The sequence below is a fragment of the Daldinia childiae genome, assembly GCF_008694065.1.
Source record: "Daldinia childiae strain JS-1345 chromosome Unknown Scaffold2, whole genome shotgun sequence".
Classification (NCBI taxonomy): domain Eukaryota; kingdom Fungi; phylum Ascomycota; class Sordariomycetes; order Xylariales; family Hypoxylaceae; genus Daldinia; species Daldinia childiae.
In genome coordinates, this window is record NW_022984643.1 from 5,531,350 (window position 1) to 5,553,577 (window position 22,228).

At 45.1% G+C, this 22,228-nt stretch overlaps 5 protein-coding genes across 5 annotated transcripts; 2 read left to right on the forward strand and 3 right to left on the reverse strand.

Moving 5' to 3' along the window:
* Positions 1 to 710: 710 nt before the first annotated feature.
* On the forward strand, positions 711 to 3,083 carry GL218_02366 (uncharacterized protein; the record flags this gene model as incomplete). Its single annotated transcript, XM_033578878.1, has 1 exon — positions 711 to 3,083. The coding sequence occupies one exon, from the start codon at positions 711 to 713 to the stop codon at positions 3,081 to 3,083; it is 2,373 nt and encodes a 790-aa protein (XP_033438094.1).
* A 1,158-nt stretch (positions 3,084 to 4,241) lies between these two features.
* Positions 4,242 to 10,469, reverse strand: GL218_02367 (Helicase SEN1; the record flags this gene model as incomplete). The annotated part of the gene is made up of 4 exons (XM_033578879.1): positions 4,242 to 4,427; positions 4,485 to 6,408; positions 6,464 to 10,069; positions 10,123 to 10,469. 4 exons carry the CDS (start codon positions 10,467 to 10,469, stop codon positions 4,242 to 4,244), a joined length of 6,063 nt encoding a protein of 2,020 aa, XP_033438093.1.
* Positions 10,470 to 11,446: 977 nt separating this feature from the next.
* On the reverse strand, positions 11,447 to 13,207 carry GL218_02368 (uncharacterized protein; the record flags this gene model as incomplete). The annotated part of the gene is made up of 1 exon (XM_033578880.1): positions 11,447 to 13,207. The coding sequence occupies one exon, from the start codon at positions 13,205 to 13,207 to the stop codon at positions 11,447 to 11,449; it is 1,761 nt and encodes a 586-aa protein (XP_033438092.1).
* Positions 13,208 to 14,377: 1,170 nt separating this feature from the next.
* On the reverse strand, positions 14,378 to 17,541 carry GL218_02369 (Amidophosphoribosyltransferase; the record flags this gene model as incomplete). The annotated part of the gene is made up of 13 exons (XM_033578881.1): positions 14,378 to 14,766; positions 14,862 to 14,924; positions 15,014 to 15,228; positions 15,356 to 15,575; positions 15,624 to 15,648; positions 15,784 to 16,065; positions 16,128 to 16,159; positions 16,295 to 16,365; positions 16,445 to 16,542; positions 16,979 to 17,028; positions 17,159 to 17,234; positions 17,292 to 17,341; positions 17,424 to 17,541. 13 exons carry the CDS (start codon positions 17,539 to 17,541, stop codon positions 14,378 to 14,380), a joined length of 1,689 nt encoding a protein of 562 aa, XP_033438091.1.
* Positions 17,542 to 19,263: 1,722 nt separating this feature from the next.
* GL218_02370 (Quercetin 2,3-dioxygenase) lies at positions 19,264 to 20,139 on the forward strand (the record flags this gene model as incomplete). Its single annotated transcript, XM_033578882.1, has 1 exon — positions 19,264 to 20,139. One exon carries the CDS (start codon positions 19,264 to 19,266, stop codon positions 20,137 to 20,139), a length of 876 nt encoding a protein of 291 aa, XP_033439063.1.
* Between the last annotated feature and the right edge of the window lie 2,089 nt (positions 20,140 to 22,228).

The following is a 22,228-nucleotide window of genomic DNA, read 5'->3' on the forward strand; positions in this document are numbered from 1 at the left end:
AGTTGCGAGACAGGCTTCTCTTATTGCCGACCATGTCTAACTCGGATGAATAGTGAATTGAGTTTCTCGGCCAAGTTGCCGAACTCTACCATTTTCTTTAACCCATCATTTAACTGGAGCTCTTTTCTTATTTGTTAGATTCTCGTTCTAACCGTCCGTACTTATCCCTGACTAAGTCCTTATTTGTCCTCTTAGAGACTGAAAGAGGCCTCGTACAATGTACGGGGTTGCTCTACGTGTCGTAGTCTTTTTTCTAACCCCCTCGTGAAGACTATATACGAGCTAACCTCGAGAGAGATTCTTTTTGATACCAACTTTGGTTCGATGATAGCCAAAATTGTACAATACCTGATTCTGATGCTCTTTGTCATGTCACTGATACCGGGGGCGGGAGGAGTTGAAGTAATTGCGGCGTACATTGTCACTACTTTACACATGAATGATAGCGTCGCTTGAGAAATAGAGTTTCTGCCATCCTGTCGTCTCCGCTCAAGGATTTTATTATGGAGAGCATCTTCTTAAAGTCAATTAACTTGGGGATTCTTGTGGAAAAGGAAATAGTGGTCCAAACAAATCATGAAGTCGTTGGAGACTTGGCAGCGTCCCATCCGCCATCTATCGTATCTATTGTTCACTCTGGGCCCGACTTGAGGAGGGGAACTACAATTCACGAGGCGCATGAGAGACCATCGTCTCGTCCTCAAGGCAAGATGGTTCCTCGTCCTGACGTCAGGGAGAGAGAAAATCCTGAAGAGGGCCTTGCCGACTTTTTCCGTAGGGACCCCCCTCCAGGGAATTTTATGTCGATACCCGACGATGTGAGCGTTTATTCAGTCCATAAGAAATGGGATATGTTTAAGGTCTTTGGGAAAAGGCGAAAGAGTCGAAAGCGCCAACCACCGATTATTAGACTTCCGGATACAGCTATTTCTGCTAGAACTATTAGCGGTCACCGATACATCGCCATATCGGTTCCTTCCGGTAATTCGCATTCTGAATCAATTCCTACCCAGGAACATTCAACACTAGGGTCTATTGGGGCAAAGTCTCGCCAGGGAATTGGATCAGAACATAGTCCGACGTCTGGTCATAATATCCAGGTCCAGAGGCCTGTAACTAGGGATCGTGAATCACAATCCTCAGTATCGCTGGCGCCAATGTCATCGAGGCAACCAGAGGCATTCACCTTGCTTGCGCCTCCTCCTAGAAAGGTGTCTGTACTTTCAACGGTACCATCGCAAGAAGAAACCCATTCTGCAAAGGGAAAGGAGCCAGATAGGCAGAATAAGCTCGAGAGCAGTATATTGAGTAAATTACCGATAAGTCCTTTGGGGGCTAGGAGAACGACATCTATTGCCGAACAAGCATCTAGGGTGCTTACAAGAAGCTTAGAACAAGAAAGTGAGCATCAGATGAAGGCGCCAAACCTTGGACAACTTGAAATTGGGACAGTCCCTCAGATAGTTGAAAGCCCACCTCAGAAACAGACTATGCAAGAATCTGAGCAGAAGCAACTAGGACCAACTAGCGATAGCTCTATGGCGAGAGACAGGTTTAGGAAAGCCGAAAAATCTCATCTTATTCCACGTATTCTCTCGGCGAATCTGTTATCCATACCAGCTTTGCCGGTACGAACTTCCAGCAAAAGAGCAGTAACAACAACAAAAACATCTGAGCCTAGTGGTATTGACAATGATGCTGTTGGTAGACCGGCACTGATCAGTAGAGCTACCACTGGTTCTAACGGCGGCGGCAGCGGAAATGGGGTTGCAACCGGACCTCGTGGGTCGTTTGCTGAGAGTTTAATGACGGAATCTTCACCAAAGGTGTTAAAAGCAGAGACAGCCACGGCATACCAATCCGTCCCTATAGTAGTTCGTCCGTCTTCGAGGCCTGAGATTGACTCTCCCCTGAATCTGAACTTCCCCTCTCCACCTACAAACAGAGTTAATCGCTCGGTGCAGGCGAATATTTTACCTCCCGCCACATCTGAAGAAGCTACGAGTCGCAAGGATCGTGTTAGGGAGCGAAAGAAAAGGGATATGGAGAAGTTAAAGACCCAGATGTATCGACCTCCAGCGTCACGTCTTCTCCGGGTTGAGCCACAAGCCGAAAATGTCTGGCCAGAGTCTCCGGTGCTTGGCCGGTTTAACCCAGACCTAGGTTTGCCGCCTTCTAGGCCGTATTTAACAGGGAAAATGTCAGATATCGGCCCTATCAGACCTGGTATTCAACTAAAATCACCTTACTTATCAGCAGAGACTGTTGCGAAGAAGCGACGTGGGAGAAGTATCAGTGTCCCGATACTAACTAGTTTATCCTCTCCATCCTCCCCCTTAGACTCCTTTAGAGCACCTTGGGAGGATAACACATCTTACTATCGCCGAAGAGAACGGCAGGCAGAACACGAAGAGGCAGCAGCAAGGAGGACACGATATGCAGCTCACGCACTGGCGGAGCAAAAGGAGACCTATGAATGGGTGATGCGACAGAAGCTTCTAAGACGATACGAAAAGCTAAAGGAAAGTCGTACAAAAGACTTAGAGAAACGACTGCGTCGCGTAGAACGGAACGGGGAGGTCCTCATGCAGACTTTGGTATCTCTGATGGAAACTCTTAACACATTGTTGCAAGACCGACGCGCCTTACAACGCAGTGTTTCCTCGGCATATCCTGAACATTCGCAGCATCAAAAATTAACCAAGGGACGCGCTCAACCCTTAAGGTCTGTACGCAGCTTCGACAATTCGATCCCAACGCTATGGCCACAGCAGAGCAGAGGAAGGGAAGAGAGCGGCGAGGTGGACACCCGCGTACGTCAGTCGACATTAGAAGCACTACAGGCGCAGTTGCAATCCCAATCTCGATTTCCTCGTAGCACTCGAGCCCAAGGGCTTTCGAGCTACTCTAGCAGTATTAGCAATACTCATAGCGACGAAGCAAGTAGCCTCGAGATCATGGAGCCGCTTATGCGCGAACTCCAGGAAGCAGCAGGGTACGGCGTCGAGCGACGCCAGGGGGGAGAACGTGTGGAAGAGGGTAGGGCGCCTCTTAGCGAGAGCGAGGTCTTTAATCTTTTCTGATTTACCTAGGAAATTCGTTGGTTTATACCCTCCCTTTATATTTCATTTGTTTTTATCCAAACTATACTCTACCCAAACTTGGCCATGGGTGTCTTTTATGTATACAAGATCTAAGAGCTAGGATAGTGTATGGATAATACGTTCCCAAGGATAATACGTTCCCAAGGCAAAAGGAGGTATCTGGAGAAGGGATGGTTTACGGAATTATAAAAAATATGTACCTAAGTTGGCTGGCTATTTATCATTGGATTGTACGATCCTTGATCTATCCACGTATTTATTAACCCTCGTAATTCAAGTACGTCTTGCAGCATTCCGTGAGTAGAAATGGATATTGCTATAGTGTAGTTGTTGTACAATATAGGTATCTCTGGATAAAAGTGGGATGTTGTATCAAGAAGTATATAATAGGATAAGGCTATCTTTAAGTGATATGGGATGGTCGCCTGTTATATTACGCCTGTGTGGTCTGTGAAGTATATTGGTGGCCACACAGATTAGCGTGAAGATTTACACGACTGGATGGGTACATGTAATAGAAACAGTATATAATGAGGATAATAGACAAAAGAGACAAGAATAATTGAGGAATTAATGGGAGGTCAACAGTAGGAATTTACTGCTCTAAATTGTAAAATACTAAACCATCGAGACGGAGAATATCACGCGTAAGTTGTCACAGACGACCATAGACTAGACTACCTAGTCTACTTACCTAGGTTAGCCCTAGTCTTAAATCGGGCTCATCGTAAATATTTAACGACTTGAGGTGCCTAGCCCTGGACTGAGTCTATGAGGGCGACCTCGACTACCTAGTCTAATCCTCTCTATGAAGTTGTGTCCTGTATCTCGTTTAAGACGTGATACCCGGGTATCAAAAGAGCCGACCAAGGCTACCCAATTAAAGTCTTTGAAGAGAAGAAGGAATTGTGCTATCTACAATAAGTGGAATAATCCAAAGCCGTACGCCGTGGGAATGCGTTTAGATGTTATTAGTACCTGTGACGCCTTCTCTGCAAATATAAATGCATCCCGCCTATGAATACTATCGAGGTCTATTAGGTTTACGTTTGATGAAAGGATCGGAAGTCGGTTTTTTTCTTGGTGGAAGCGGTTTGGGTGGTACAGAACTAGATGGACCCTGGCAATTATTGTTAGCTAAAGAAGGGGCAAAACGACGATATTACAAACCTTGGGGGCATTCGGGGGCCCAGGAGGGGGGTTGCGCGTTATTGGAGGGTGTTTGGGGGGAATACCCAACACGGCCATTGCCGATGGATCTTGCGGTTGTGGCATTGCTCGAGGAGCACTTGGTGGAGCTCTTGGTTTAGTTTCGCTGGCAACCTGTGATATTATAATTTAGTTATATGTAAGTGTCTCATTTTGTTCAGATAATTTTACCCTCTTCGGTGCTTTGCTATCTTCACTACCTTCTCTGGGTCGTTTTTGACCTGACTGGTGTATTATAGGACGTTCAGAAGAACGAATGACAGTAGAGCTCTCGCCGCGTTCGTTAAGTCCGCCAAATCCTTTTTGCGCTGAATTATCTATCGGTCCACTTTGTCCTTGTCGCTCGATAACAGTATAGGTCTGTGGCAGCTGGGGTGTTTGGTGCTTCTTCTTAGATAATCGATTGAAAGGTGCGGCATCTTCCATGATTACATCTTGATCATTAGCCTGCGTGGACTTCCTTGTTGCATTAGTATTCTCGACTGCCGCTTCCCCGGAAACTTGAGAATCGTTGGACTGGGGGGCTGATGGCATTGGCGCGGATGGAATATCAAAGTTAGGAGGTGGTAATTGGGCCCCGGGCTTCCTAAGCAAAGAGACAACATCGCCGGCGGTATAACGATCTCGAGCTTTGGCATCTACAATGAGCTTGTTCCAGAATTCTCCCTGAACTAGAGCTCTTGAGTCTCCTAAGATGAAAAGTGACGATTTTGCACGGGTTAGACCAACGTTCATACGTCGAATATCCGTCATGAAACCAATACCACCTGTAGGACTGGCCCGAACACACGAGAAGATGATAATCTCACACTCGCGACCCTGGAAAGCATCAGTAGTGTTGAACTCGATTTGCTCTTTGACCTTATCTCCGTATCGGCGAGAGAAGCGTTCACGGAGCTCAAATAATTGAGCCTTGTAAGGTGTGATGATTCCAATTTTCCCCTTAAAATCGATTGTCGAATAATCCGCTATTAACCTGTCATATAACTGCATAGCAACTTTGAGCTCTTCCAAGTTGACAAGCGATTGACCTTTACGACCCTTCTCTTGGATACCCTTCACATCGAAGAAACGGTATGGACCTAACAATGCACTCTGGTGCCACGGTTGGTGTCGGAGTTTCCTCATGTCATCACCGTCTATGAGACGTCGTTCATAGAATTCTTGACTAGGGAATAGACTGATTTCTGGGTGCATACGGTATTGCGTATCGAGTAGATGAACATCGTCGGGATGATTACGCTGCATACGAACGAAAAGACTTTGATCATATCCATATCGCGCAGCAGATTGTGACAGCACTGTTGGCGGAAGTTGCTTTGGGTCTCCGACGAGGATGCACTTGGAACAGCCGTATTTTAAGGGAATTAACGCGCTCAGTTCAACGCACTGAGCCGCTTCATCAATGATCACTGTCTCGAACTCGACTTGTAGATTCTTGAACATCTCATGCCCGCTACCGCTGAGCGTTGCGCACAGAACTTGAGCCGAGTCAAGAATCTCCTGCTGAATTTGGCGCCGTCGGATTTCGCTCTCTCTCGCAGCTGTGTTTCCACTATCCTTGTCGGCATCGATTTTTGCACCAATTTGACCCTGGCGGCGCTTTAGCTCATCGAATTTTCGCTGTAATTGATTAATCTGCGTGCGATCCCCGACAGTCCTCGCGGCCTCTAGCTGCGGTCGTAGATCAGCCAGCTCCGACTTGATCTGCCCGGCTTCTTGGTGCATCAAATCCCGTGAACTAGGCCCATTATTCTGATTCGCAGCGCCCTCTACGCGAGCTTTAACCATCTCGTCCAGAGTGACATCTCTTACAGCCGCATTTATGGCATCACTACGACCCAGACGTAAGATATTAATCTTATGTAATAAACCAGTAGTAGATTTAACGCCATTCTTGAGACGCAAGACCAATTCATCGACGGCAGCGTTACTTGGGGCACAGACTAACAACTTTTTCGCCATCCCTTTATTACTTGTTGAATTAATCCCTCCGGGTCGTTTGATAGCCGTGCCGCTGGTCGTAGAGAAGCTGCCCGTCAAAAGGGCGCCTACCATTGCTACTATTGTTTTTGTTTTACCTGTTCCCGGTGGACTACATTCAATTAGCTGGGCTTCAAGTACGATTATTTATTGTTCTCGGTGCTTACCCTTGAACAAGTGTAAATGCATCGTTCTCTTTGGCATTGAGAATTGCCTTTGCCTGACCAGGATTCAATTGATAGTTCTGCATGACCTGGTCAATAGCATCCTGGCCAAATTTGAGCATAGGTGAAGGCTTGGCATCTAGCACTTCTGGCATCAAATCATAGTACTGAAGACTTTCCAGAGAAGCATATTCACGTTCAATCGTAGTCATGTTAGTAATCTTAACAGCGTAGAGTTCAGCCTGAGGCATCATAGTAGATAATATAGGACCCGCCCGGCCGCTCAAGCGGAACTGTACTTCCAAATTGCCGTTTTTAAACTGAACACGCCAGATTCGTGCAAGACAATGTAGCTCATCTGTTGCTTCTAATGGGTTCGAAGCATGTGAAAATAATATGATATCCCCCTCTGATAAGAATCTGTCCTTATTTTCGGTTATGGGCATGGCTGTGCTGACTTCGACAAATTTGTCGACGTTCATCCGATTGACAACCTTGATGCCAAAAGGTTTTGAGGTTGCTTCGTCCTTGGCCGTTACAAAAGATCTCCAAGCTTCGTTGATGAGAAGCGGTAAGAATGTTTCCTTGTACTTCCGCGGATCTTCATATGAATCAGAGACCTGAGAGCACCTTATACCATTCGGAGGGTCATTGCCTTCATGGAAGATGTCCCATTCGAGGATGGCCTGATGTAGCACGTCCATCGGAGGGATTAATCGCGCCCGCATGTCCTTTGCAGAACGCTGGATTTTTACCTTCTTCACCGGCAGGCGGACATTGGGTTTCACAAATTGCCCACTCTTGGTTGTTTTCTGCCCTGCAGCAGACCGGGCTAAAAATTCGGCATCGTCATCTGAATCCTCCTCATCTTCCGAGGAAGAGTTGACCATAATCTCGCTTTTCTGAGGTGCGTGGTCTTTGCCGTGTACACCAGAAACCCCCTGAAGGCCAGACCCTTCGCCACCAACAAGCGGCTTAGGAGTTCGTAAAGCCTTAGCTCTGGCAACAATTTCAGCGTTTCTCTTTTTCTTTTCTTCGGCCTCCTTCTGACGCTTTTCGCGGATAGCTGCCACATCAACTACTGGGGGTTTTCGCTCCGCTTGGCGGGCTCTCATCATGTCCAATGTAGCCCGGCTCTTATCTGAAGAAGAGGTTTTGAGTAACTCACGGATATCATCCTTGCTCGATCTGACTCGTATCTTCTCCCTCTGAGGACCACTTGACGCCGAAGTCTCAGGGCTTGACTTTGACCAAGCATCAAGCTTAGTTTGTCGTCTAAGAGGCTCGCTCTTCCGAGCTGAAATAATCTGGATGTCATCTTCTTGAGTATCCTCTCCCAGAGCTCTTATCAACTCAGCCCGTTGACGTTCATTCATGTTCGTCTGAGTATTATATCTTCCATCTTTGTTTTTAATGCAGGTGTTCTTGACGAATGCTAGAGCCTGAGAGGGGAGCTCCATGTCAAACTCTACCAGTCGTTTCATGAGTTTCCCAACGACACTGACGATTACCGTCACTAGGTACAGATCTTTCAAGCGGAGCATCTTGCAAAGCCCTAGGCAGTATTTGCGCGGCTGCTCGAGAATATCCCTCATGGCTTGCTTCTCAGGCTGTTCGCTGTTATCGATTGAAGCGGAATGGGCAGACTGGGGGCTCAGTGCGGAAGCTAGAAGACCATCCTGGGTTAAGAGAGCCTCGGCAAGTTCCATAGCTTCTCGACAAAAATTCTTCATGGTTTCCATATCAATCAATCGGCTCCAGTCTTCCGTCTGAGTGAAGGCGTTGTCAAGAAATATCCATTGTGTGTTCCACCAATTTCCAAGAACTTCGCGTTCTGTGTCTGTCAAATCCTTTGATCGGAGTATGCCAGACGTTGGATCACAGAGACTGCTAAGTATATCTCTCGAATACCGAATAATATTAAATTGTGGCGACCAAAGGGACATCTTCTCGTTGACATCGTTGACAACTGCCGTGTAAGAAGATAAGGTGTGCACGAAGTAACCTTCAAGCAATTTAAGTACGGCGTCCGTTCTTCTTACCTCGCCGGTGACCGTCTTAATAAAAGAAGCACCAGCTGTGCTTATAACCTCTTCTCCATGAACGAGAGCCGCCACGATGGGTAAAATCGTAGAAGTATCTTGACAAAGATCTCGAAGCGCATATTCACTGAAGTCAGCCAATCTTTCAATAGCCCGTCCAATAACTTCAGCCGTCTTCTGGAACTCAATATTAAATTCCTTTTTAGTTGGCGATAGAGATTGTCTCTTCAGCGGCCGGAAAATCTCCACGGCAATTAACGGACCTGTGGCAACTAACATTGACCTGGCCAAGTCATCTGCGCCGGGTTGGAGGATTTCCAAAAATGCCTCCCAAATCCCCGACGAATTCCGTTTGACCTCCCGTTGAACATGACTATCACTATTCTGGAGTGCGTTGAACTCTTCGACGGTGATACGAGAATCTAGGGCAAGGGCAAACCTAATTACAGACAAACCAACTTGTGACATGGCAGCATTTTGCCGGTCACCGGAGGGAAGTTGGGCTAGCTGCATGATCAGATCTTTATATTTTAACGTAAGATTCAAGGCCGTATTTGTGTGAATGGTAGAAGAGCCAGCGTGCAACTTGTAACTTGGCGAGACGAATGACTCCAAAGTAGATGATAGAGCTTCAACCGCTGCGAGAGTACAAGCTAGCTTGCCTCCGGGCGTCATATCAGGATCCTGTGCATACCTCTGGAGAAAGTGATGCAAAAGGGAATCACAAGCATCGCTTTTTTGATGCGTAGGAATTGATTCTACGAAAGGCTTTACCCAAGAAATAGCCGCGGGACCTTCCAACATCAAGTCATGCTCCCCAGATTGGGTGAGCAGTGATCTGAAGGCAGGGCTCCCCAATATCTGTTCAGCAACAGCCGTGTGAGAATAATGACTATACGCATCCCAAAATGCTTTAGGCGACTTTCGTATTAGGGAACAGAAGGCCTTCAGCAGTACTTTTAAGACCGAAACCGAAGTAACTCGAGGCATCTGGGCTAGCATTAAATCGTATATGCTCGGCTGAACGGACATTGCTCGCAGAGAATGGAACACAAGATTCTCATCGAGGACATTGAGGATATGGAGAAAGCCTTGCCAGAATCGAAGCAGGAATTGGGGAGATGCATTGAGGTCATTTGCTCTTAAAATTGCATTCACCAAGTTGTCGTGAATTGCCCATTCGAAGTCCTCGGCGGTAATAGAAGGCTGTCGAGAGAATGTGTGGACAGCAAATCTATTACGAATTTCATTCTCGTCGAAGAGAAAGAAGGTCATTGTCGGTAGGATCTCGTCTAGCTTAAGGATCTTTCGTTTCTGGATGGATTCGAACACATAATTGAATTGCTTTCGGTTTTCCGGCAAGCTCAAGTATGGCATGCAGCAAATAGCTTCATAGAGAGATATAAGGAGCTCCTCTTTCTCCTCCTTGAGGAAAGTACTTTGGCCGGCTACGCCGTTGTGGGCATTGATAAATTCGGCGGCGGCTTCGAGGCCCTGGGTGATGCGGCTGAAGTCGAATTGATTCAGGCGGTCTTCCATCTCAGATACGACACTGTCGTCGTATCCCCTACTCTGTGGGTTAGTACGTCCCCTCCAAAGTATAATCGGAATAACTCTTACTGAGAAATATCCTTGAGAAAGGACTTGCGTCCCTTGTGCCAATTACGCACACAAGTTGGGCAGAGTCTCAGGAAGTTGTTAGTTCGTATCCCAAATTCCTGGCCTAGATCCCCTGCCGAGTCCTCAGCCAACCCTAGTACCAACGAACATATGTATGTCTGGTTTAACCTTTCCTTGCCCTCCTCGATCCTATCCTGCTTCTCGGCGGCACTGATTTTGCTTGGCGCATCCGGATCGTCATAAATCTCGTCATCTTCGTCTGAAATCTTTGGGCAACATAGGTGGGAGGTTTCAGGGAACTTGCGGAAACTATCGAAAGCATCCACAAGCGCTTTAGGGACGGACATGTTGAAGTTTATTGGGGCATGTCCCTATGGACCCCAAATCAACGTCGTGAAGTCCAAGTTTTGCTACTATTCGTTATCGGTTTTCTATCCGTTTCAGTAATTCTCGTCTAGGGCTAAATGGCAAATGCTTGGTACTTTTGTTGCGTTAATGGGATTACGTATATTGAGTTTACGCGGGATGTTCGGGCTGTCTAGAAATAATAAGGAAGGAAAGATGACAAAGGAAAAGGTGCAAGTTGAATGAGAGGCTTGGTACAACAGATATGCTCCGCTATACGAGCAGACCTAGCCTCGCGCGTGAGAAAAGTTGAAAGAGAAGCGACGCTATCGCGTTGAATTGTAGAAAAGTGAGTAATATGCTTCTGGCGCGTGAAGTTTCAAGGAACATGCCAATGTATTTATCGATAAGAATCAATTACGCTAGATAAGGTAAGACCAAGGAAGGGAACGCGCCTTTCATGCATGGGGCCGGGGCTTATTTAATCTTGCTTACCTTACCTACTTAGGTAAGTACCTAAGTACCATTTACATGCCCTCAGAGCTTCCGTATTTGCTTTCAAGGACGTGATTGTACTCAATAGCATATCTCCTCAGTCATGTCATAAAATACACCAATTAGATGAGACATAAGCTAAAGTGATTTAAGTAAATCTGGAAGCCCATCGCATTTTCTGTCTAGGTAGCTAATTAGTTCTACTACATATACTGTTGCCCATGCTACAGATCTACAGATTTGTTGATTAAATCAATCCCATCTAACCACCCCCTGTAGCAAAACCATTAGCTACCTCTTCTATGATAGCACCCGCCTCTCTAGTGTATGGGGCACACCAATTCAGCGGGGAAAGCACAAGCTAGAGCCTTGGCCAAAGGCCATGCAAGTGCCACCACCACTAGTAAGAGTGTGCACCTGCATAAGCAGATAAGGTAGGAAAATCAGAAGCTTTGCGATCTTTTCTCCGCCACATCTTGCTAAACTAGGACTCGTCCATAGACTCTTCCAGCTTCTCTTGGTTTTGGTTTTTATCTTGTTCTTCGTCCTTCTGTTTACCTTTCTTGGCCGGCTTCGACTTAGCCTTTGACTGCTTCTTGTCGTAGCGATCAAGAAGGCTCTCCAAAGGGCACTCAGGAAGCATATCCCAATCCGCCGTCCCTTCAGCAGTGCTTGAACTACACTTGCCACAGCGTTGACCGTGTCGGATGAATAGCTGGTGCAAGCCATACTTAAGATGGTCTGGACAATGGACTTCGAGATGGCTGAAAACGTCCGTCACATTAGCATTTTTTGGTACCCATCCAAGCCACTTGGAAAATCGGTAGACATGCGTGTCGACAGCAATACAAGGTATTTGAAAGCAAAAAAGAATGACGCACGCCGCAGTCTTGACGCCAATTCCGGGATATTTCGTGAGTTCTTTTAGGATTTCGTGCTTTGATAAGCCACGAAGATGTTCAAGGGAGAGATCATCTCGATTTGTTGCCTGTGTCTCGGTGTCTTTCTGCTCATTCGTCTCCTTCCCTGCAGGTGTATCAGCTTTGATTTCAAGGCAGGCCTTGTGTCGTTCAGTATTTTCCTGGTATACTGTATCGAGGATGGCCTTGATATGCTTAGCTTTGATATTTGCCAGTCCTCCAGAGTGAATTGCATCAACCAAATCCTTGTAAGATCCCAGCCTGACATTGTTCCAGTTGATGCTTTCTTTTCCAACCCCCTCCTTTGATACGCCATATTTCTCAGCCAAGGGTATCAACGTCATGTCTATATGCTCTATTCTTGTAGCGCCACTCAAGAGGGTTCTAAGTAACCCATCTAGCACAGAAGGAACCTCACCACACCCCATTACTTCAAGCGAGGGGGTAGAGATGGCTTGAGGTGCCTTGACTTCACCATGTATCTTTGTGAGAAAACTGTGAACTTCTTCACATTGTTCGACGCTTGGTGCTAACCATTGGGGAAAAGGGCTCTCCCCTGGTGGCATTAGACCATATTGGTTGTCCTTCGTTTTCTTGGCTATACTTTTCAAATGACCCTCGCCTGTTTTTACGACCTGACTTTTCACCTTCTTTGGTTTAGGCAAGGAGGTATCGGGATCTAATCCTTCATCGGCTGTTGTAGGGCTGGGCTGTGATCCTCGCTTTCGCTTCCTTGGCGCTCCCTTATCACTTTGCTCACCAGCGATTTGTTCTACCACAGCAGAACCACAACTATCCGCGCTGATTTTAGGCACTCCAGATTCTAGCTTTAGCTTCCTTGGTCGTAACTGTCGCCCGGTATTTTGTGCGACGGCCGTCTCAATATTCTCAGTCTTACACTTTTCCTCCGCTGTTTTTGGCTCAGGGGCAAGATCTCCATTAGACTCCAGTATTTCGTCTATATCAACTTGTTTCGGAACCTTGATTTTGATAGTGATCTTACGCTTGATATTCTGGGATGTGGTATCGTCTTCAGCAATATCAAGCTGAGTAGAAGGGGTTACCAAGAGGGTGTTTTCCGCCACTCCTGATGGAACTTTTTCGGGAGTAGTGACTGCAGTCGCTGGTGTTAAATCTACGTAAGACAGTGGCTCACTGATTGAATGGGACTCCGCCTGAGACGATGGCTCGGCAATGGATGGCGTTGGAATAAGAGACTGTACATCTTGACTTCCAGCTGTTAGGGAAACACCCATACCATGTGGCAAGACACCCCATCCGCCTTTGACGGGCGCGGCATGGCCCTTTCGACCACGTCTCGGCATCCTATATAGATACTAGGTGCGGCTGTATACTAATAGGAGTACTAGCTATATCAGACAAGACGGCTAGTTGGGGTTTACGGGACAGTAAATTACGGAGTTGGTGATTGATATATGGCGAAAAAATAGGGATATGCTGGCAGTACTGCTAAATCTCAGTTACAAAGAGATGCAACTTTATATCGTTGACTATTGCTATGTCGGATCCTGTCGGCGAAGGAGCTATAATCAATAATGACATACGTCAGGAGGTATCGGCGACAGAAAACTGTAATTGATAGAGGGCAAAGGTATAGGATGTATGGTCAGAGGTTTCAAGTGATGTCGGCGATCAATAGTTATAGGTAAATACTAGAGTCTATACCTAAGATCCTAGCAGTATTGGCTGATTAAAAGAATATTGATTGCGCAGTATAGATTGTGAGTTAAGCGGCTTATCTTAGGCCTGCCGAATAATTGGGTGTCCTCTGGCGGTACAATTGTGTTAGTGGGTGTCGAATATTAAGGACGGGAATATCAATGAAGTACATGTATATAATAAGTAAAAAATATTAAATGCACCATCTAGGATATAAACTAAGTCAAGGAAGCAGCAGGAGGAGAAATTTCAATCTGAAAGGGGAAACCGTGCCCTATCAGAAAAGAGTGCTATAGTTGGCTACGACTACCTTGATAATTGGTACGTACCTACCTACCTTGAAACAATATTGAAGAACAGAGAAGTCACATCCCCATCAGACCTAGGAACTCAATTGAAAGCTTTATTTGGATATATCAGAGACTAAGCCAAGTCTATAAGTGCATATTTACTTGCATTTATATCGCCAATATAAATTTTGTGAATAATAAGAGTATAATATCTTCATGGTATAGTATAGTGGTTTTTATCAATGATAGGAACGGCATAGTCAATTGTTATATTAAAAACTATGATAACTACCTAGGTACCTAAGTAGATAACCTGGCTAATTTGTAATGACTTTGTTTAACCGAGGAGTGAACAAGAAGAATTAGGTACAGCATTCACTCACTATCCAATCCTGAGAGTCAACAATCTAAATAGCACTACGTCAAGGTAAATTGGCAATAACTAATGCTTGCATTGCATGATCAACTTGTAATAGAATCTCGCCCAGTTATCTATATCGTTTACTGAGCTGCTAACCCTATCTATCATCGTCGCTCAGGTTCAGTGGCCACGTTGTGGAGGCTAATATCTTCCCGAATTAAAGGTGAAATAGTACCATTTCTCAGCTTCTCAGCCGACTCCTTCTCGGCTCCTTGTGCCGTAACATGTAATGTTGAGCCATTCGTGTCAGTTAGGCTACCCCCTGCAACTATCGTTGGGCCACTGTTAGAAATTTGTGCATGTGTAGCATGCTTTCGTTTCGTGCCGCGCAATTGGTTCAAATGCTCGAAGTAACCTTCCGGGACCGGCGTAATATACTTGCCACAGAATACACCAACCTCAAATTGAGTAGGGCCATCTGGTTGTGCAAGTTCTGCACAGGATGCCTTGAGGTCATCGAGATCTTGATATATTACTTCCTCTGCATCAATACCTAAGGCTTAGGTTAGTATCCAATTCGAAGTAGATATAAGATTCAAATCTGTATTTTAAGAAGCTACGCGGGACATAGCGAGTTTCTGAACTTACTTTTGGCGATGGCAAAACGGTCTTTGCCGGAAGCAATCAATTCCATGGGACTAGCCAAGTCAACTGCACACACTCGGGTTAGTAAACCAACTACAGGTGTATGGACCATAGTTCAAGGCGACCAAAGACACAACGGGGTACGGATTACTTACTACCGTAGATGTGCGGTGCGGTGATAGGCGGAGCACAACTAGCAAATATTACTTTCCGCGCGCCAGCCTCTCGTGCCATAGCCACGATCTCCTTGCTGGTTGTTCCTCTTACGATCGAATCGTCCACAAGCAGAACACATCGTCCTTCGAATTCGGTTTGGATAGCGCTAAGCTTCCTTCTAACTCCTTTCTGGCGAGCTCCTTGTTGTGGCATACTATAAATACCTAATTAGCAACGGCCATTTCCCACTCAAAAAATAGAAACGATCGCACGTTGCAATGCTAATTTCATAATGACACGACAAGGGCTTCGAATCAATTAGGGAAATAAGGGTAACTGACATGAACGTCCTGAAAACATATCTGTTCTTGACAAAACCTTGACAGTAAGGCTTGCCCAGTTGTTCGGAGACGCTTGCAGCTGCCGTGTTCGATGTCTCGGGTATCGGAATAACAGCATCGATGTCTTTAATTGCTTCATCTCCAAGAAGCTCTCGTATTTTATCGGCTAGTTTATAACCCATTCGCTGTCGGGAAGCGTGAACACTGATGCCATCCATGACTAAGAATAGGGTTAGTTTGATAATGGACAAGGCGACTGTGAACTAACTCGTATCAGGTCGTGCAAAGTAAACCTGTAATGTAATACATATAGTTAGCAAAACCTCGCTGGCTAATTTAAATATACCACGACTTTTTAATACGAAGGGCTCGTAGGGCGAAAAGCCTTGGCTAGGGAGGGATGCCGACAGTATATAATATTGACATACATATTCAAAAATATCAGGCGAGTAAGCCTTCGGTTTTTGAACCTGGTGGAAAACAGGTGCTCGGCCCTTCTGAATAAAAACGGCCTGGCCGGGTAAGATATCTCGAATATTACGGAAACCAAGTTGGCGTAGGGCAATAGACTCTGATGCAAGCATATAATCTTTTGCACCTGGAAGAGTTTCTGACTCTTTTTCTCCAAGAACTAAGGGTCTGATTCCATAAGAATCGCGGAAGCCCAAAACACCGAATCCTGCAATCATGGCAGTACAAGCCCAACCGCCCTAATTGAAGTATTAGTATTTAATTAGATGAGACAGACTAGGACTTTAGCGGTACAACGCACCGAACAACGATCGTACATTCGGCCTAAGGAGGCTATAATGAATTAGCACTTGTTAAATATCCTAAGAGCATCCCCAATCCATAGTATAGGGTCTACATGAATGGGGCGCGACGGCAGACATGGGTAATGGGGGGAAATTGATGAATTTGCAAACTGGAAAAACTTACTGAATATGTCATCCGTGTTAACTCTAGCCTTTCCGGTTTCATTCAGTTCATTCGCAAACACATTGAGCATGCTAAACTCTCCTATTAGCCTTGACTGTTCTTGTGTTTTATATTATAAGCAGTATAACTAGAGTGCGACTATCGACTTACAGTTCGCTGTCGCTATCTGTGTTGATATGTCGATGGGCGACAGTGTCAAGATACCGACGTAACTCGGGGGCATTGATGAGATTTCCGTTATGGGCAAACTGTAGCATCTCTCATTAGTGATTGCTTTTAGAAAGAAAAAAAGAAAACAATTGATCGAGCTTGAGACAACCAGTCTTGTGTCTACAAGATGCTCTCAAATGCCCTAAGTAGAATATTTTTTTTGTCTCATGGAGGGTCAAATATGCTCAATATATTTCAAGGAGAGGAGCTTTAGAAAGATAACCATAGGAACAACTTACACATATGCCATAGGGACTGTTAACGTAAAATCTATTATTTGTTAGTACCCACATATAACCATATGTCTCCCATCACAAGACAATCAACGAGTTGATAGGGGGTATATGATAGAAATGAACGGATTGCATTGCAACATACTATTAACGTGTTAGCTCCCTTGACTCTCTACAAAGGTTCGGATGCCTTAATAGGAAGTAAATATAACTTGTTCAGTTAGAAGAGATCATTACTTACCGGTTGTGACTCGGCATTCGACGAAGTGCCTGCTGTTGGATAACGTAGATCTGGACGTTGAGTGTTAGCAAATATTTCGTTGTAAACGCTGCAAGGGGTAAGGGTGAAACTATCTTTTCGATAACTTGACTTCGATAGTTAAAAGATAGGGGCAATGTTCCTGATAATGAAAACACTTACGTCCAATACCCATCGAACCAGGCAAGTCCTGAACCCTCATGCCATCACCAAATACTTTGGCGGCCATTCCATTACCCTAGTATCGATGTTAGATAATGATAATGTTTTGGGACGAAATAACTGTAAGGCTTACCTTGCATTGGTATATGCGGCCGCCAGCGGCGCAAGTTGCTATACCGCATGCTAATAAGTGTTAGCTTATTTGTTGTCTATCATATCCCACTTGAATCTTAATCCTATCGATCTTGTTACAGGTGTTACTAACCATCTTGGCCTCTATGTTGCAAGAAGTACAAAGCCTCATGAAGCGCAACTGCAGCTTTGCATGGGGAATTGGGGTCGTCACTGACGTGACCCAAGATCAAGCCGATTACACCACACATGATTGCAGCTCAGTTTGCGCCAATAGCTATGCCTAATAGATATGTACCTGTTAGTAGGAAAACCCCAGTTATAGTACCATAACACCCTTCCGATGACGACACAACAGCAACTGTGCAGAGCAAAAAAAGGACTCGGACTCGATCTGCACGCCAAGGCGCATTCAGACCCGAGATTTACATCTATCAGTGCTGTTGTGTGTGGCCTCTCGAGATGTAAACATGGAAAATGATATGATATTGTTCAGAGTATGTTTATCCGCAGCATTGACTAGGCAGTCGAACATTTATAAAGAAAATAGCTCATCATAACAATATTTATGGCTTATCCTCGAAGGTAATGGCCTTGTTATAAGCCGTGATTGCTTCCACGTCTATTCCCATTCTTCCATGGTTAGATGGAATCTTGAATCAGGAGATCGGTGGGATCAATTGGCATCAAACCTCTCTACCAAATAGTAGGGCCATAGATTCGGAAGGCCATTTATATGATATAAAAAGAAGAAGTACCCGGTTAGGACTTACTTTGCTTACCTCGATTTTCTGGGCTGGGTGTATGGAAGATCGAGCTCTGGATAGTTGATCGCGGGGCAACGCCACGTAGTCGATTAAAGTGCTCGTCGTGTTACGCGCAATTACCGAGACTCGTCCGCGAAATGAATAAGGGTTGAAATTAAATAAGGTCTTGTACTCGTATGAGTTCAAGTTACTTGCCGATAATATGAGTGTACACCTTTGAATGGAAGTGCAGAAGCACTTGCACTAGAGAGAAAAAAGCGCGCGCTCAGCATCGTGATTTAAATCTAATAATTTTTTTTTCTTTCCTATCTGGGGAGATCTAAAGGTTTGCGACCAAAAAAAATGTTGGAGAAAAAAAGTGGAATGGCAGTTGGCGCCCTCAGATGATTGGATGTACCGGTTGCTAGTTTTTTCCGAACTCTAACCTCAAGCACTTGCAGCCCGTGCCACATGCTTTCCAGCCTCTATTATGTACCTAAAGCTCACCCAGGGTTCTGGAATTCCCGCCGGCTTGTCGGAGCAATCGGGCGCCCCGGAGAGGATTTGACGTTCCATTGCGTTAGATCCAAGTCTCTTTCATATGCACGTGGCAGCAATCATAGTTACAATTAAATTATGAAATGGTAGGTTGATTATCTGAGATGACAAATGATCATCTATTAATGAGATGCCGATGAGATATATCTTACCAGCTATGATAGCGTGAGCTATTTCTTCTTCTACGTTCATTCTTCTTTACATAATATTTTATGTAGTACGTACCTAAGGTACTGGTATCAGTCGTCTTCACGATATATAATAAGCATGAGCTAATTCGTTGTAAGCAATCTTTTGACTACATAACACTTCTCCATATTAGGAGAGGTGGCAAGGTGAAAATGCAATAGCGGAGTACGCGACTAACCCTATAGGGTCATAGTTCGTCCCATCGAGTCTCTTGAGAGTTCAGATTGAAGTTCGAAGTCAATAATCCAATACTCAGCAATTGTTAATTGCTTTGCAAGCAGAATATGAGACGTTAGTATTTATGCGTGCAAGGTCGCTCTGGAATTAAATATAAAGAATAAATATAACCCATCTTATATCGTTTGAAATTAACCATCATCTATATATATAACTACCTAACAGGTAACCTAGTAGGCAATCGAATTAAAAACTCGTTTCTATTTCTATAATCCAGACTCACATCGAGTTAACCCTCAGTATATGAACACTATTAAGAGCACAATGTCTAAAATGCTCTCGCATGCTAAAATCACTCCTCATCGGTCGGCTGCCCGTGGGCACTCGGATCATGGTTGGCTCAACACTTACCACAGCTTTTCGTTCGCCGACTGGTACGACCCTAAGTTTACGCACTTTGGCTCGCTGAGAGTGTTAAATGAAGACCGAGTCAAGCCGAATTCGGGGTTTCCAACACACCCTCATCGCGATTTTGAGATTTTTAGTTACATCATTTCCGGCGAACTAACCCACCGGGATAGTATGCTTCGTAAGGGTGCCGAGGGTGGGCAGTCGGACAAGTTTTATCGGATGGGTCGAGGGGATGTCCAGTTTACCACCGGCGGTACGGGCATTGCGCATTCCGAACAGAACGAGCACGCAAGAGATACAGTTCATTTCCTCCAGATCTGGGCAATTCCGTGGAAACGAGGACTCACCCCTAGATACCACACTCGCCATTTTGATGACGAGGAAAAGCGCAAGGGTTTTGTACCGATTTTAAGTCCGCTTAAGGGTGGTCCGGAGGCTACATTTGAGCAGGAGAAAGTTGCTGAGCCGACAATTGAGGGGACCATACCTATTCATGCCGACTTCGTCATGGGAGCCGCTTTAATCCCGCCTCAGGGAAGATTCGATTGGGTTATTGGGGCCCACATTGCGGGGAGCAGCAGGAGAAAGTTGTACATTCACATTCCGATGACGAAGAAGGGACAAGCAAAAATCCGACTCGACGGCCGTGACGAAGTTCTTGACGAAGGCGATGGCGCGTTTATTGACGGTGTTAATACAGGGGATAGGTTGACTGTGGAAAGTATTGGCGAGGTTGAAGCCGAGGTCGTGGTTCTTGATACAGCGTGATTAGTACCTAACCTAGTAGGATATTATATCATAAACAATCAATCAATTAAATATCACTTAATTTTACTTTCATCTCTTAGTTATCTCTTCAGGAATTGTCTTCCTACCTCTTAACATGATAATAGTAACAACCTTTCGCTGAAAGAGAAAAATGAGTTTACTCATTAGCGAAGAGCACCTAACTTGGTTAAATGACAGATATAAAGTAGCATTTATTTCAACTAGTATCATTGTCAAGCTGAAAGTCGTCGCCCGAGCCTGGTATGCATGTAGGGTATGGATGCGCAGGTTAGATTCTGCGCAATTGCGCAACGATTGAGGAGGGGAAAACTGTCAGCATTCGTTACCTCAAATTAATCCAAATCCCAACTTAGACAAATATAATTTCTCTACATGACAACTTGCATCATCCTTACTCGTTCTTCAGGTGTGTATTTAACTTCGCTCCTGAAGATATTTCAAATCAAGAGCCTATTATGGAATTGGCATACCCAGAAAATTTAACCCGAGATGCATCACCGCCGGAATGGCCTCACAGTGGAAGAAACGGGATTAGTACTAGTGATGAAGGCGTTGAACCAAAAGTTCATCAAAGCGAACATTTAGCACTCTCATTAGAATCACGCATACTTCCTATGCCTCATGAGCAAATCCCGCCTCTGCCAGGTAATGTCCCTGAACATCCTTTATATCGGACTATCATCTTGTCTGACAGTTTTATTCTTAGATGTATTCACCTTCGTGCAAGGACGCAACCAAACAAAACGAAGAGGTAGGTTGGATTATGACATATTGTATTTTCATTACCACAAAAGAACCGCAGCTAATAGATTTTTCTTTATTCTTCTTTTTTTATAGTAATAGTTGCTTGCATTAATTGTAGAAAAAGAAAAATCCGATGTGATATAGCGACATTCCAATCGTCATCCTGTTCATATTGTGCGCGAATGGGAATGGATTGCGAAGTACGACGTGATGGACAGCGCGAAGAACCACCAAAGGAAATGTCGGCCTCGACAGCCATCCCGCCACGCAAATCAATCTTTTCTAGCTCAAGTAGGAAACCTAGGAGTAAACGAGGATCTATGGTACTCCGAGAACGAGATGCCAATGCAAGGAGCGATACACAATCAATCGGATCTCGACAGTCTCATAAATCTTTCATGTCGAGCATATCAATTGGGTCGATAAAATCCGCTATCTCATGCCGTTCCGTATGTTCTGGAAAGTCCATTATATCTCAAAGATCTCGAAAGTCACTGAAATCTCTCGCATCATGGAAATCGAGCAGGTCCTTTCAGTCACTTGGGACCTACGATAGTAGCGGCTCGAGGTAAGTTTTTTATTAATTCACTTATGAATTTAGATAGTTAACCGTATATAGTAATGGTGGACGTAGTCAGAGCGCATATGGACAATCAACTGAAGCAATTCATAATTGGGACGATGGATGGAAATCCTCTCAGTTCCCAGAACCGCAACCTGTATACACACATCTCTCCCTAATATGCGGCAGACCAGATCAGTTCCACGACACAGAGACTATTGAACCACCTTTTACTGAACTGTCCCTTCAGTATGCCGTAGACATACCACGCATGAAGGCAGTTCTGAGAGCTGCCGAAACTGGGAATGACCAGCTTATAGACTTTCTATTGTCCTCTTCTTTAGCGGACGCGGACCAACCTCCAATTCCCGGTGGAACTGTGGCATCCTCTACACCCATGCTGGCCGCCATAGGTCGAGAGAATATCAAAGTTATCGAGGCCCTTTTGAAGCAGAAGAATTTCGACCCTACACGTCAATTCTGGGGGCTAACCTATTATGAAATTGCTGAAAAACGTCGCGGGTCAGTCTGGGAAGATGAAGTACGCATTTTGAAGCAAGCTTTCAATTATGCATATGAGCATCAGAACAGGAACCTAAACAATATAGAGAATGCTAGAACATCGAGTTTGATTAAACCTTTACGACTTCCTGTTCGGCCAACACCTACCGCTCAATTTCGTACTATTCGTAGAACAGTCAGTAGCCTCGACGTACCAGCATCAACCAACCAACCGAGATGTCGCTCAGCTGGGCCGCAAGG